This window comes from Callorhinchus milii, unplaced genomic scaffold (assembly GCF_018977255.1).
Source record: "Callorhinchus milii isolate IMCB2004 unplaced genomic scaffold, IMCB_Cmil_1.0 Scaffold3, whole genome shotgun sequence".
Taxonomy (NCBI): Eukaryota; Metazoa; Chordata; class Chondrichthyes; order Chimaeriformes; family Callorhinchidae; genus Callorhinchus; species Callorhinchus milii.
Window position 1 is genome coordinate 339,288 of NW_024704744.1, and position 16,904 is coordinate 356,191.

Here is a 16,904-nt window from a genome sequence, read left to right on the forward strand (position 1 = left end):
AGACTCTTAGCCATAGCCCTGCAAATGTTTCCTTTTAAGTACCTATCCAATTACCCTTTTGAAAGCTATTATTTCAGAGAACTAGCACCCCCTGAAATAGATATAATCCTCAAGATATTTTCCTCGTCACATTTATCTTGATGGAGTTCCAGAGGGTGGGGGCAGAGTGGCGGAAGGCCTGCCCGCCAATAGTGGGGCGAGTGAGGTGGGGGAACATGAAGCAGGGTGGAGCCCACTGGCGGAGAGAGCGAGCAGGATGGTCAGGGGTTAGGAAGTCACAGATGTAGGGGGTAGCAAGACCGTGGAGGGCTTTGAAGGTGGGACAGGATCTTGAACTGTATCCTGGGAGGCCAGTCGGGTTGGGTGAGGATTAGCGGATAGGGTTGCGGAGCCTAGTGGGAGAGGACACGGGCTGCAGAGTTCTGGATGATCTGCAACCTGTGGAGGGAGGAATTGTGGAGACCGACAAGCAGGGAGTCTGCATAAATGAGCTTCGACGTAATGAAGGTGTCTATGAGAGTTTCAGTAGCCTGTGTCGTGAGACAGTGGTGGAGACGGGCAATGTTGCAGAGATGGAGAAAGGCTGAAGTGGGTCATGGCACAGATATGGGGTAGAAAGGACAGTTGAGGGTCAAAGAAGACCCCCCAAGGTTCTGGACTGGCTTAGCAAGGTGGAGTGTGAAACCATTGATGGTGATGCTGTCAGGTAAGGAGGTGCTGAAGAGAGCCAATCAGGAGAACCTCGGTCTTCTTGATGGTCAACTTAGAAAGTTGGCTCTCATCCAGATTCCCAATGTTCTGTCAGCTTGTCTGGCAGACATTAGTGCTGGATGACAGCAAACTTCTTGCAACTGAATGTTGTCAAGACAGAAGTCCTACTCCTTGGCACCCATCAATTTCTTCTCTCCTACGACTATGACCTCCTCAACATTCCCGGCCTATCTCTCAGACTCACATAACCTAGGTGTCAGGGTCACCCCACAACTGTCCTTCCTGCCCCACATCCGGCCTCTGACCAGGACTACTTTCCTACTTTCCTCCACCTCCACCACATTTCCAAGTTCCAAACAGCTGAAACATTTATCCATGTGTTCATCACCTCCTGCCTCGACAACTCAAACCCCCTCCTCACCGGTCTCCCCAGCTCCACAAAATGCATCTCTGCCATCCACATACTCACCCGCACCATAGCCCCATCACACTAGTTCTAGCCAGGCTCCACTGGCTCCCAGTCACCAAACAGATTGACTTTAAGATTTTCACACTTGTCTTCAAATCCTGGCAAATTCCTACTTCTCTGATCCGCTGCCTCCGCTCGACTGCCTCTGGCCTCCTGCTTCTCTCTTGTGATCTCTGTTCCACCATCGTTGGTCACATTTTGAGCCACTATGCTCCAAAGCTTTATCCCTCTGCCTGACGCCTCCTCCCCCTTTCTCTTCAACCGTGCCTACGGTCACTCCCTACATCTCGGCGACATGCTCTGCCACTGTCAAGCTACCCTGAGTGAGGTGTGCTATAAAAATGCAAATTGTTGTTGTAAAAAGGTATCAATCTGTTGTGGTCTGTGTTGCTGTGACAGGTTGGCACATTCTCTCTCTCTCTCTGGCTGTTTCGTCCTCTTTACATGAGGTACAATGAGTGCTACAGGGAAAGGGAATTTGACTGAGCTCCATCACAGCTTCTCCACATTTCTCAACATGTAACCTGAGCATTGCTGAAATGAACACGATTCTCTTTACTGTGAGGCTGCTCCTATGTGTTATGGCAGGTAAGTGAGGTGGGGAGGCAGGGAGAGGAGATGCTTTGTTGTGTGTGGGTGTTGGGAGTCTGTGTTATCTTGTATATGAGACGAGCTGAAAGATTTCAGGATGTCACTGAGTACTAATGACAATGCTCTCACCCTACTCCTCTACTCGTTCACTTCGCTCAACGGGCTCCGGCCTCCTGCATATTCCCCGTCTCCTCTGCTCTAACATCGGCGGCCGTGCTTTCAGGCACGACACCCCAAGTCTCTGGAACTCACTGCCTCAATCATCTAACCGCTCCCTCCTTGTCCATCTTCAGATCATACCTGAAACGCTTCCTGTTTGACCCTGCCTACAGTCACTTCCGCGCTCTCTCCACTCACACCCTTGACACTCTACAGTAAAGCCAGGTCAGGCTGCTCACTGGGAGGAGATTGACCACCATGTTTGGGACCACCCTGTGTGAGCTACAGCCTACACAAGAACTAGACTGATGCTCAGAGTCAGTGTGTTGAGGAATTCCAGCCACTGATGTGGATGTGGTGTAATAGGAAGCAGTGTTTGGAGCACAGCACAGATTGCTGGTGTGTGCTAAGAGGCTGTATACTGTGGATACAGGAGAGCCAGCCCTGACCAGCTGACACTGAGATTCAGTCCATATCAATGGCTATTTGTCACTGAATAAACAACTCTTGTTTATTTTTGAGCATGCCTTTTCCAATTGAAACTTGCATGCTTTAAATATTTTTACATACTCTCTACTCCTTAAAAATGTAAATAAATAACGTGGTCACTCAATCCACGATTGTTTCTGGAACAGCACTGTGGCTTTAATCATAGATAGGTGTTAAATCTGCTGCTCTGTATGTGTGTCTGACTCCTCGCCCTGTGACAGTTTGTACCTGTTCACTGTTTAAAGGGGGAACAGCAGATCCTGTCCTGACTCAGTCACCGGCCCAAGTAACTGTGAGAGTGGGGCAGACCGTCCACTTACTGTGTGCCATGAAGAACGGTGAAATGGAGAAAATACATCTACACTGGTACCAGCGGCGGCCTGGACAAGGAAATCGACAAATTATAACTCATTATCAAAATCACGTTCAGAGGTACGATGTTACTGAACGTTTTGGGTCAAAGAAAAATCTCACTGACAACAGCTGTACTCTGACGATCACTGATGTACGTCTCACAGACTCTTCTATCTATACCTGTGCTGTGTACTCAACTATCTTTGGAACTGGGACTGTGGTAACTGTGATCGGTAAGTGAACCATCAAATCAATTGAGAGAGAGTGAGTGAGAGTCACACAGGGAGAGAATCATAGAATTATACAGCACAGAAGGAGGGTATTCGACTCATCGTGTCCGCCCCGGCTCTTTGAAAAGGGCTATGTAAATCAATCCCACTCCCCTGCTCTCCCCATAGCCCTGCAAACTTGACCTCCCAAATAATTATCTACTTCTGTCTTAAAAGTTGTTATCAAACCAGGAGTTGAGGGTGGGGGCAGAAAGATAGAGTTGGGTGTCATCTGCATACATATGGAGGTTGACCCCATGTCTGCGGATGATATCACCAAGGGGGGAGCATGTAGATATTAAAGAGGAGACAGGGCCAGAGCCCTGGGGGACGCCAGACGTGACAGTGCAGGGACTGGAGGAGAAACTGATAAAAGTGGAGGCGTGAGAGAGATAGGAATCGAACCAGACAAGGGCAGGTCCGCGAAGATTAGGTAAAGACAGGGACACAGGGACAGAGAGTGTCACACAGAGAGAGACAGAGAGAGAGAGAGAGTCACATGGAGCGAGATAGAGAAAGTCACACGGAGAGAAAGACAGAGTCACATAGGGAGAGAAAGTCTCACAGAGAGAGAGAGTGACACAGAGAAAGGGAGATTCACACAGAGAATCACAGAGGGAGAGTCAGAGAGAGAGAGAGAGAGAGAGAATCACACAGGAAGAGTGACAGAGAGAGAGAGAGTGACAGAGAGAGAGAGAGAAAGAGAGTCACATAGGGAGAGAAAGTCACATAGAGCGAGAGAGAGAGTCACAGAGAGTGTCACACAGAGAGAGAGTCACAGAGAGAGATAATCACAGGTGGAGTCACACAGAAAGAGAGTCACACAGGGAGAGAAAGAGTCACACAGGAAGAGAGAGTGTCACACGGAGAGAGAGTCTCACGGAGAGAAAGAGTCACACGGAGAGACAGAGTCACACTGGAAGAGAGAGAGTGTCACACGGAGAGGGAGAGTCACACACGGAGAGAGTCAGTGAGAGTCTCACAACGAAGGAGAAAGAGAATCACACGGAGAATGAGTGAGAGTCACTCAGGGAGTGAAAGAGGGAGAGAAAGAGTTACACAACGAGAGAGTGAGACAGAGAGAGAGAGAGAGAGTGAGTGAGAGTCACACAGGGAGAGAGAAAGAGAATCACCCAGGGAAGCGTGAAAGACAGAGAGAGTAAGACAGAGTCACACAGGAAGAGAGGGTGAGTGAGTTACAGAGAGAGAAAGAGAGTCACACAGGGAGTGCGAGAGAGTCATACGGAGAGAGAGAGTGTCGCACAGGGAAAGAGTGAGAGACAGAGAGAGAGAGATTCACACAGGGAAACAACAAAAACAAGGTTTCATTTATAGAGCGCCTTTCACATTGGGAGGACGTCCCAAGGCGCTGGACAGTTGTGTCGGGACCCGAGCATTGGGGGGAAATGGTCAGGGTGAGGGAAGGGAGGGAGCGAGGAGGGTGGAAATGGTCAGGTTGAGGGGAGGGAAGGGAGGGAGCGAGGAGGGGGTAGAGAGTCGAGAGCGGAGCTGAAGGCTGAAGGTCAAAGAGAAAGGTCTTGAGACCGGCCTTGAAGGAGGAAAGGGAGGAAGCGGCGAAGGCACTGGGGGATAGAGTTCCAAAGCCTCGGGGCTGAGAGGCTGAAGGCCACCGATGGTAGGGCGGTTGGGGCGGGGGACGTGGAGCAGACCGGAGCCGGAGGAACGGAGAATACGGGCAGGTAGTTAGGGGGATAGTAGGTCAGAGAGGTAGGAGGGAGCGAGGCCGTGAATGGCCTTGTAGGTGAGGATGAAGATCTTGAAATCGATCCTCTGGGGGATGCGGAGCAGTGGAGGCGAGTGAGGGCGAGGGTGAGGGCGAGGGCGAGGGTGAGGGTGGGAGTGATGTTGGCGCAGTGTCTGGTGCGGGACAGTACACGAGCTGCAGAGTTCTGAATGACCTGTAGTGTGGAGGGAGGTGGCGGGAAGGCCGCGAGGAGAGAGTTCCCATAGTCCAGCCTTGAGGTGATAAAGGTGTGGACCAGAGTTTCAGCCGCGTGAGGGGTGAGGTAGTGCCGTAGTCTGGCGATGTTCCGGAGGTGATGAAAGAGTGTGAGTGAGAGTCACACAAGAAGAGAGAAAGAGTATCACTCAGGAACAGAGTGAGAGACATAGAGAGAGTGAGAGAGATTCACACAGGGAGAGAGTGTGAGTGAGAGTCACACAATGAGAGAGAAAGAGAATCACACAGGGAGAATGAGTGAGAGTCACTCAGGGAGAGAATAAAGAAGAGAAAGAGTAATACAAGGAGAGAGTCTCTGGGGAGAGTCCCACAGAGAGAGAGAAAGAGAGTCACACAGGGAAAGAGTGAGACAAGGAGAGAGAGTGAGAGTCACACAAGGAGAAAGAGAATCACCCAGGGAAGAGTGAAAGACATAGAGAGTGTAAGAGAGAGTCACACAGGAGGAGAGAGTGAGTGAGTTACAGAGAGAGAAAGAGAGTCAAACAGGGAGAGAGAGAGTCACACCGGGAGAGAGAGAATCACACAGGCAGAGAGTCACACAGGGAGAGAGAGAGAGTCACACAGGGAGCGAGAGAGAGAATCACTCAGGGACAGAGTGAGACAGAGAGTGAGAGATTCACACAGGGAGAGTGAGTGAGTGAGATTCACTCAGGGAGTGAGAGTCACAAAGGGCGAGAGTGACAGTTACACAGTGAGAGACTGTGAGAGTTACAGAGACAGAAAGAGTCACATAGGGGGAGAAAGAGTCACAAGGAGATAGAGAGAGTCACACAGGGAGAGAGAGAAAATCACAGTGAGAGAGAGAGGGGGAGAGAGAGAGAGAGTCATTCAAGGAGAGCGAGAGAGAGATGGGGAGAGAGAGTCACACAAAGAGAGAGTCTCCAGAGAGTGAGTTGCTGGAGAGAGAGTCACACAAGGAAAGAATGAGAGTCACACAGAGAGAGAGCGAGAGAGAGCGAAAGACAGAGAGAGAGAGAGTGAGAGTCACACAGGTAGAGAGCGAGAGAGAGAGAGCGAAAGACAGAGAGAGAGAGCGAGAGAGAGAGTGAGAGTCACACAGGGAGAGAGCGAGAGTCACATGGGGGCGGGGGGCGAATACCCCTATTTCTGTTTGAGAAACTGCAGGGGACCTGGCCCCGAGGGACATTAGGAGAGAGACTGAGAGATAGCAAGAGAGAGAGACAGAGACTGAGAGAGAAATATATAAAAAGGAGCCCTCCCACAGGAGCCCTCCCATTGAGTATAATGTCAAAATGTGTAAATCTATAATGTCTGTCTGTGCGTCTGTCTGTCTGTTAATCTGCATTCCATATTGGATCATTTGGTCGCAAATGAAGCTGCTACAGGTACAGCTTGTAATTTAATATAATGTTAGTGACAATATTGTGGAGTGCTGTAGCTCAGTGGTTAGAGCACACGCCTTGCAAGTGAGACACGTGGGTTCAATTCCAGGCAGAGGGCGAAACCTTGGGCAAGTTTCCTTACTCCACACAGAGCCTAATAATAATCCGTCTAAAAAAAATAATAAATTGGTCATTTTCAACCCACGGCTGTTTGTGGGACATTGCTGTGCGCAATTGACTGCCGCGTTTCACAAATATACGCTTTAAATATTTTTACATACTCTTTACTCCTTAAAAATGTAAATAAATAACGTGGTCACTCAATCCACGATTGTTTCTGGAACAGCACTGTGGCTTTAATCATAGATAGGTGTTAAATCTGCTGCTCTGTATGTGTGTCTGACTCCTCGCCCTGTGACAGTTTGTACCTGTTCACTGTTTAAAGGGAGAACGGGAGTTCCTGTCCTGACTCAGTCACCGGCCCAAGTAACTGTGAGAGAGGGGCAGACCGTCCACTTACTGTGTGCCATGAAGAACGGTGAAATGGGGAAAATACATCTACACTGGTACCAGCGGCGGCCTGGACAAGGAAATCGACAAATTATAACTCATTATCAAAATCACGTTCAGAGGTACGATGTTACTGAACGTTTTGGGTCAAAGAAAAATCTCACTGACAACAGCTGTACTCTGACGATCACTGATGTACGTCTCACAGACTCTTCTATCTATACCTGTGCTGTGCACACAACTATCTTTGGAACTGGGACTGTGGTAACTGTGATCGGTAAGTGAACCATCAAATCAATTGAGAGAGAGTGAGTGAGAGTCACACAGGGAGAGAATCATAGAATTATACAGCACAGAAGGAGGGTATTCGACTCATCGTGTCCGCCCCGGCTCTTTGAAAAGGGCTATGTAAATCAATCCCACTCCCCTGCTCTCCCCATAGCCCTGCAAACTTGACCTCCCAAATAATTATCTACTTCTGTCTTAAAAGTTGTTATCAAACCAGGAGTTGAGGGTGGGGGCAGAAAGATAGAGTTGGGTGTCATCTGCATACATATGGAGGTTGACCCCATGTCTGCGGATGATATCACCAAGGGGGGAGCATGTAGATATTAAAGAGGAGACAGGGCCAGAGCCCTGGGGGACGCCAGACGTGACAGTGCAGGGACTGGAGGAGAAACTGATAGACATAAAAGTGGAGGCGTGAGAGAGATAGGAATCGAACCAGACAAGGGCAGGTCCGCGAAGATTAGGTAAAGACAGGGACACAGGGACAGAGAGTGTCACACAGAGAGAGACAGAGAAAAAAAAAACAATAATAAATTGGTCATTTTCAATCCACGACTGTTTGTGGGACATTGCTGTGCGCAATTGGCTGCCGCGTTCGCCCACAAATATACAGTCAATTCACTTTACAGTGTGTTCTGTGAAGCGCTTTGGGACGTCCTCCCGACGAGAAAAGCGCTATATCAAATGCAAGGATTATTATTATTATTATTATTAAAGTCACATAGAGAGAGAGAGTACACCGAGAGAGAGAGAGAGAGTCAGAGAGAGAAAGTGTCACACAGAAAGAGAGTCACAGAGAGAGAGAGAGAGAGAGAATCACAGAGACAGAGTCACACAGAAAGAGAGAATCAAACAGAGAGTGTCACACAGGCAGAGAAAGAGTCACACAGGAAGAGACAGAGTAAGAGTCACACAGGAAGAGAGAGTGTCACACAGGAAGAGAGAGTGTCACACAGGGAGAGAGAGTGTCACACGGGGAGAGAGAGAGGGTCACACGGAGAGAGAGAGAGAGAGAGAGTCACACAGTGAGAGAGAGAGAGTCACACAGGGAGAAGGAGAGAGAGAATCACACAGGGAAAGAGAAAGTCACACGGAGAGAGAGAGACACACAGAGGAAGAGAAAGTCACACGGGGAGAGAGAGTCACATAAGTAGAGAGTCTTGAGAGAGTCACACAGGGAGAGAGAGAGAGTGAGTGAGAGTCACACAAGGAGAGAGAAAGAGAATCGCACAGGGAGAATGAGTTAGAGTCACTCAGGGAGAGAAAGAGGGAGAGAAAGAGTTACACAAGGAGAGAGTCTCTGGCGAGAGTCCGCAAGAGAGAGAGAAAGAGAGTCACACAGGGAAAGAGTGAGACAAGGAGAGAGAGAGAGAGAGAGAGTGAGAGTCACACAAGGAGAAAGAAAATCACCCAGGGAAGAGTGAAAGACACAGCGAGAGTAAGAAAGAGTCACACAGGAGGAGAGAGTGAGTGAATTACAGAGAGAGAAAGAGAGTCAGAGAGTCAAACAGGGAGTGAGTGAGAGTCACACAGGGAGAGAGAAAGAATCACACAGGAAAGAGTGAAAGACAGAGAGAGAGATACACACGGGGAGAGAGAGAGTGAGCCGTAGTCACACAAAGAGAAAGAGAATCACACAGGGAAAGATTGACTGGGCTCAAAATTGATAAGTCCCCAGGACCAGATGGGTTTCACCCAAAGTTGCTGTGGGAGATATGGGTTCAAATAGCGGAGGCTTTGGCCATTATATTTCAATCTTCATTGGACACGGAGTGGTGCAGAGAGACTGGGGAGTGGCTAATGTTACCCCACTCTACAAAAAGGGGCAGAAAGACAAACCCGGAAATTACAGGCCAGTCAGCCTAACCTCGGTAATAGGAAAGCTACTGGAGACCGTAATCCGGGACAGAATAGATCTCTACTTAGAGGAACACGAGGTAATTAGAGACCCCCAACATGGATTTGTTAAAGGCAAATCTTGCCGAACAAATCTAATAGAAAGTCTTGAAGAGGTGACTGTGAGGGTTGATGAGGGAAATGCGGTGGACGTTATTTACATGGATTTCAAAAAGGCTTTTGACACAGTTCCACATAAGAGATTAATAAAAAAATTAGAGGCTCACAGTATTAAGGGGACAGTGGCAGTTTGGATTAGGAACTGACTGAGTGACAGAAAGCAGAGGGTGGTGGTTAATGGGTGTTTCTCGCAATGGGAGGAGGTGTGCAGCGGTGTCCCCCAGGGATCGGTATTGGGACCACTGCTCTTTCTAATATATATTAATGATCTGGAATGGGGCACAGGGAGCACTATTTCCAAGTTTGCAGATGATACCAAGTTCGGTCGGGTAGGAAATAGTGAGGAGGACTGTAACCAACTGCAGGCAGACACACACAGAATGGTGGAATGGGCTGACATGTGGCAGATGGATTTCAATGTGGATAAGTGTGAGGTGATACACTTAGGGAGGAAGAATGATAGGAGGCAATATAGACTTGGAGCTCAATCTTAAGGGGGTGAACGTACAGAGAGATCTGGGTGTTCAAGTAAGTGAATCATTAAAGGTAGTGGGGCAGGTAGATAGGGCAGTAAAAAGGGCATTTGGTGTCCTGAGCTTCATTAGTAGGGCATAGAGTATAAGAGTAGGGGTTATGGTTAATCTGTACAGAACACTGGTTAGGCCTCAGCTGGAGTACTGCGTCCAGTTCTGGACACCGTACCTCAGGAAGGACATTAAGGCACTGGAAAGGGTACAGAGGAGATTCACGAGAATGATACCAGGAATGGGGAACCTTAGCTATGAGGACAGTGGAGAAGTTAGGACTTTTCCCATTAGAGCAGAGAAGGTTACGTGGGGACCTGATAGAGGTCTTCAAGATCATGAAAGGTTTCGACAGGCGAGATAAGGACAAGCTGTTTCCGCTGGTCGGTGTGTCTGTGACCCGCGGTCACAGTCTGAAGATATCACCAAAAGAAGCAGAGGGGAGGGTTAGAAGAAATGTTTTCACTCAGCGAGTTGTTGGAATTTGGAATGATCCGCCCGAAAGGGCAGTGAAGTCCGATTCGATAACAGCTTTTAAGAGAGAACTGGACAGGTATCGGGGAAGACGGGTTTGTGGGGTTATGGGGAGAAAGCTGGTGATTGGGGTCAGTGAAAGTGACGCTCTGTCAAAGAGCCGCACAGACTCGATGGGCCGAATGGCCTCCTTCTGTGCCGTAACATTCTATGAATCTATGAAAATGAAAGAGTGAGCGAGAGAGAGAGAGTCACACAGGGGGAGAGAAAGAATCACCCAGGGAGAGAGAGAGAGGGTCATGCAGGGAGAGAGAGAGTCACACAGGGAGAGAGAGAGTGTTACACAGGGAGAGAGAGATAGTCACACAGGAGAAGAGAGAGAGAGATACACAGGGAGAGAGGGAGAGTTGTAGGGAGAGAGAGTCACACAGTCAGAGAAAGAGACTCACACAGAGCGAGAGAGAGAGAGAGTCAGAGAGAGAGAGAGAGAGAGCGAGAGAAAGTCACACAGGGAGAAAAAGAGTCACACAAGGGGTGAGAGAGTCACACAGTGAGAGAGTGAGTGAAAGTCACACAGGGATAGAGAGAGTGATTGAAACAGATAGAGAGAGTCACATGGGGAGAACGAGCGAGAGCCACTCAGGGAGAGAGTGAGAGTCACACAGGGAGAGAGAGAAAATCACATTGAGAGAGAGAGGGGGAGAGAGAGTCATGCAAGGAGTGAGAGAGAGAGAGTCACACAAGGAGAGAGAGAGAGAGATGGAAAGAGAGAGTCACACGAGAGAGAGAGAGTCACACAAGGAGAGAGAGAGAGAGAGTAACACAAGGAGAGAGAGGAGAGAAAGAGTCACACAAGGAGAGAGTCTCCAGAGAGTGAATTGTTGAAGAGAGAGTCACACAAGGAAAGAATGAGAGTCACACAGAGAGAAAGAGAGCGAAAGACAGAGAGAGAGAGCGAGAGAGAGAGTGAGAGTCACACAGGGAGAGAGCGAGAGTCACATCGGGGCGGGGGGCGAATACCCCTATTTCTGTTTGAGAAACTGCAGGGGACCTGGCCCCGAGGGACATTAGGAGAGAGACTGAGAGATAGCAAGAGAGAGAGACAGAGACTGAGAGAGAAATATATAAAAAGGAGCCCTCCCACAGGAGCCCTCCCACTGAGTATAATGTCAAAATGTGTAAATCTATAATGTCTGTCTGTGCGTCTGTCTGTCTGTTAATCTGCATTCCATATTGGATCATTTGGTCGCAAATGAAGCTGCTACAGGTACAGCTTGTAATTTAATATAATGTTAGTGACAATATTGTGGAGTGCTGTAGCTCAGTGGTTAGAGCACACGCTTTGCAAGTGAGACACGTGGGTTCAATTCCAGGCAGAGGGCGAAACCTTGGGCAAGTTTCCTTACTCCACACAGAGCCTAATAATAATCCGTCTAAAAAAAAACAATAATAAATTGGTCATTTTCAATCCACGGCTGTTTGTGGGACATTGCTGTGCGCAATTGGCTGCCGCGTTCGCCCACAAATATACAGTCACTTCACTTTACAGTCTATTCTGTGAAGCGCTTTGAGATGTCGAGAAGACGTGAAAAGCGCTATATCAAATGAAAGGATTATTATTATTATTATATTTAGTTTAGTCACTTATTTGAATCAGTGACTAAACAAATTGTCTGTGATCAGTGTAGGAATGTTCAACCCCTCTATAATCACCACCATATCCTCCATGAAGCCCACCACCTGTTCCCTGGATCCCAACCCCACCCCTCTCCTCAAATCTCAGCTCCAGCTCTTTGCCCCACTACTTGCCAATATCATCAACCTCTCCCTGTCATCTGGCGCTGTTCCTTCCCTCCTCAAAACAGTCATTATCAACTCCACTTTGAAGAAATCTTCCCTCGATCCATCACAGCTATCCATCTACCGCCACATGCTCTGGTCAAAGTCACAAGCGACATACTGACCATGTGTGACCAGGGCTCCCTCTGCTTTCTCATCCTCCTCAACCTCTCCGCCACCTTTGACACCGTGGACCACTCAATCCTCCTCCACCGCCTCTCCTTCCACCTCAACCTTCAAGGTTCTGTCCTTGACTGGTTCAGGTCCTCCCTATCACACCGACTCCACCTCGTCTCAGCAAACGGCTTCTCCTCCACCCCCCGCACTGTCTTGTGTGGTGTTCCTCAGGACTCTGTCCTGGGTCCCCTCCTCTTCACCCTCTACATGCTCCCCCTTGGTGACATCATCTGCAGACGTAGGGTAAATTTCCAAACGTATGCGGATGATACCCAACTCTATATTTCTGCCTCCACCCTCAATTCCAGGACTACTGGCGTCCTGGCCGATTGCCTGTCTGACATCAAGTCCTAGACGAGGGACTTTCTCCAGCTGAACTTTAGCAAGACCGAGGCCCTTCTGATTGGCTCGTGCCAGCGCCTCCGCACCTCGGGCACTCGCAGCATCAGCCTCCACGGTTGCACACTCAACCTCACTAAGCCAGTCAGGAACCTGGGAGTCTTGTTTGACCCTGAACTGTCCTTTCTCCCCCATGACCGGCGCTGCCTACCACCACCTCCGCAACATTGCCACTGCCTCACCCCTCAGGCTCCCCCTCACCCACACATTCGTCACCTCGAGGCTCGATTACGAAAACTCCCTCCTCATCGGCCTTCCCAACTCTTCCCTTCACAAGCTGCAGATCATCAAAACTCTGCAGCTCATGTACTCTCTCGCACCAGGCTCTGTGACCCCATCACTCCCACCCTCGCCCGACCCCATCTCTCCCACCTTCGCCCAACCCCATCACTCCCACCCTCGCCCGACTCCACTGGCTCCCCATCCCACAGAGGATTGAGTTCAAGATCCTCATCCTCACTTTCAAGGCCATCCATGGACTTGCCCCCTCCTACCTCTCTGACCTGCTGACTCCCTACCAACCTGCCCGCTCCCTCCATTCAGTGGGTTCCGGTCTGCTCCATGTCTCCCGCCCGACTCACCCTACCATCGGTGGCCAGGCTTTCAGCCTCTCTGCCCCCACACTCTGGAACTCAATCCCACGGTCCCTTCACCTCGCTTCCTCCCTTGCCTCCTTCAATAATAATAAAAATAATAATAAATAATAATTCAAGGCCGGTCTCTAGACCCTCCTCTTCGACCGTGCCTTCGGTCACCCTCCCACCTCTTTGCCTTAGCTCAGCCCTACCCCACCCCTCCCCCATGCTCGGGTCCTGACCCCTGACTGTGCAAAGCCTTGGGACGTCCTCCCAACGTGAAAGGCGCACTATAAATGTAATTTTGTTGTTGATGTTGTTCCCTCCAGGCTGGACTGTAACTGACAGAGATTTTTCCCTTACAGGTACGACTGATCCTCTCCTCATTCAGTCCCCGACCCTGGAACGTGTCGCAGTGGGATACCCGGCCCGGTTACAGTGCTCCATGGAGAACGCAGACGTGAGCCGCAACGATGTACACTGGTACCGACAACTCCCGGGACAGCAGAGGGAGTGGATTTTAACACATGATACAAATGGCAGGAAAACAGATCACGAAGATGTTAATCAGCGTCTCCAGCCGTCCAGAGTCACCTCCAATAACACCTACATTCTGATACTCAGACGAGTGACAGTCAGTGACGCTGCCGTCTATCACTGCTGTGTGTGGGGAGATGTCTGTGGGAACGGGACCCGACTGAACGTAACATGTGAGTAAACTTATACTGTGTCCAGATTTTACTGTCAGATTTCAGCTTCTCAAATGTCCTCAGGAGCTTTGTGTAGGTACACACACTAAACTCTCACTGTGTGTAGGTAAACACCCTAAACTCACACTGTGTGTAGGTACACACACTAAACTCTCACTGTGTGTAGGTACACACCCTAAACTCTCACTGTGTGTAGGTACACACCCTAAACTCTCACTGTGTGTAGGTACGCACCCTAAACTCTCACTGTGTGTAGGTACACACCCTAAACTCACACTGTGTGTAGGTACACACCCTAAACTCTCACTGTATGTAGGTACACACCCTAAACTCACACTGTGTGTAGGTACACACCCTAAACTCACACTGTGTGTAGGTACACACCCTAAACTCTCACTGTGTGTAGGTACACTCCCTAAACTCTCACTTTGTGTAGGTACACACCCTAAACTCTCACTGTGTGTAGGTACACACCCTAAACTCACACTGTGTGTAGGTACACACCCTAAACTCTCACTGTATGTAGGTACACACCCTAAACTCTCACTGTATGTAGGTACACACCCTAAACTCTCACTGTATGTAGGTACACACCCTAAACTCTCACTGTGTGTAGGTACATACACTAAACTCTCACTGTATGTAGGTACACACCCTAAACTCTCACTGTATGTAGGTACACACCCTGAACTCACACCTAAACATTAACCTGGGAGTGAATGGAAGGTATTTACAATGAGTCTGTTCATTGCACCAAAACATGGGAGAGATTCAGAGTAGTAATGTATTCATAGATTCATAGAATGTTACGGCACAGAAGGAGGCCATTCGGTCCATCGAGTCTGTGAGGCTCTTTGACAGAGCGTCACTCTCACTGACCCCAATCACCAGCTTTCACCCCATAACCCCACAAACCCGTCTTCCCCGATACCTGTACAGTTCTCTCTTAAAAGCTGTTATCGAATCGGACTTCACTGCCCTTTCGGGCGGATCATTCCAAATTCCAACAACTCGCTGAGTGAAAACATTTCTTCTAACCCTCCCCTCTGCTTCTTTTGGTGATATCTTCAGACTGTGACCGCGGGTCACAGACACACTGACCAGCGGATACAGGTTGTCCGTAACCTTCTCTGTAACCTGCTCTAATGGGAAACGTCCTACCTTCTCCCGCCTGTCCTCGTAGATAAAGTTCCCCATTCCTGGTATCATTCTCGTGAATCTCCTCTGTACCCTTTCCAGTGCCTTAATGTCCTTCCTGAGGTACGGTGCCCAGAACTGGACGCAGTACTCCATCTGAGGCCTAACCAGTGTTTTGTACAGATTAACCATAACCCCTACTCTTATACTCTATGCCCTACTAATAAGGGGAGTCCTGTAGCTCAGTGGTTAGAGCACTCGCTTTGCAAGTGAGACACCTGAGTTCAATCCCCGGCAGGTCAGGGCCAAACCTTGGGCAAGTTTCCTTACTCCACACAGAGCCTAATAATAATCCCTCCAAAACCAAAAAAAAACAATAATAAATTGGTCATTTTCAATCTACGACTGTTTGTGGGACATTGCTGTGCGCAATTGGCTGCCGCGTTCGCCCACAAACATACAGTCAATTCACTTTACAGTGTGTTCTGTGAAGCGCTTTGGGACGTCCTCTCGACGTGAAAAGCGCTATATCAAATGCAAGGATTATTATTATTATTAAAGCTCAGTACACCAAATGCCTTTTTTACTGCCCTATCTACCTGCCCCACTATAGAGTTATCATCGTCTGGGAAATGTACACACCCTAAACTAAGCTGATCGTAACAATAACAAATTGCATTTACGTAGCACCTTCATGTCGGGAGGATATTCTAAGGCGATTCCAACTCCAATTGGAGTTGCGGCACAGATCAGCCATAATCTAATGTAACGGGGAACAGACTCGAGGGGCTGAATGCCATACTCCTGTTCCTACTGTCATTTGTGTCAAAGGCACTCTGTAAATGTAAATTTATATTGTAATGTCTCTTGCATTGTGATTACATTTGTAAATGTCTGTTGTTTGAAGCTCTGATTCTCTCATTCTCTCCACATTGTCTGGACACAGGGAGCAGAGAACAGGTCTGGATCAACATGGGGACAGCTCTGGGAGTCCTGGCCTGTGTTGGAGCAGCTTTTCTTACCTACAAGATGTGTAGTTTGTGAAGAAACAGTCCTGTACATTTGCCTCCATGTTTTACCTGAACTAATCCACACTGAAGGCGACTTGTCAGACTTTGGGGAAATGAAGATGTGACAAATGTAAGGAGTCTTTTTCCCAAGTTCCACACAGGACCTCCACACGTCATCTGATCAGAGGCAGTGACACGAGGCACAAAGTCATGTTATCATCAGGGGAACGTGTCAATTTAGAGGAGATATTTTACAGACGGGGTTAGAGTGTGGAATGCCTCGCCCACATGGCTCTTCAAACCAGAATAGTGTTTACTGGGCATTAGATAAATACAGGAGGAATTATATGCAAGGATTTGAGAAGGTGGAGGTTAATGAAGAGCTGCAGTGGGGAGTGAGCACCAGCACAGACACGATGGGGAGCGATCAGGGTAAAGGGATTACAGAGTTCCAGTGGTGCCTTCTCTTGTGCTGGAAACCTAGTGTGAGTTGGTGACTGTGTAAAGACCTGGGAATAAAGAGATTAAAATCAGCCTCAGGTTCAGCTGCACCCGATCAGAAGCTGTGACTTCCCAATGTGCCCGGAGAGAGATTGTGACGAATATTCAGACACTTTCCATTCAAAGCCACTGCATTTTATTGTTAAGTTCACAGCCGTTTCTCAGACTCGGGACCGCAGCTCAGCTCCAGATGCCGTCAATGTCTCTGCTTCAGGGATCAGGCCGGTGAGTGCACCTGGGGCTGGTTTTCAGTGTTTGTCACAACATCAGGGGGTCCCAACAACAAGATTACATTTGTATAGCGCCTTTCACATCGGGAGGACGTCCCAAGGCGCTGGACAGAGTACAGCGTTTCAGACCTGAGCTGGGGTTGGGGGG

At 48.9% G+C, this 16,904-nt stretch overlaps 1 protein-coding gene across 1 annotated transcript; it reads left to right on the plus strand.

Moving 5' to 3' along the window:
• The first annotated feature begins 1,584 nt into the window (after window positions 1–1,584).
• LOC103172099 lies at window positions 1,585–16,382 on the plus strand. The gene is made up of 5 exons (XM_042332869.1): window positions 1,585–1,768; window positions 2,665–3,006; window positions 6,812–7,153; window positions 13,534–13,878; window positions 15,962–16,382. Exons 1-5 carry the CDS (start codon window positions 1,720–1,722, stop codon window positions 16,057–16,059), a joined length of 1,176 nt encoding a protein of 391 aa, XP_042188803.1. The 5' UTR covers window positions 1,585–1,719; the 3' UTR covers window positions 16,060–16,382.
• The last annotated feature ends 522 nt before the right edge of the window (window positions 16,383–16,904 follow it).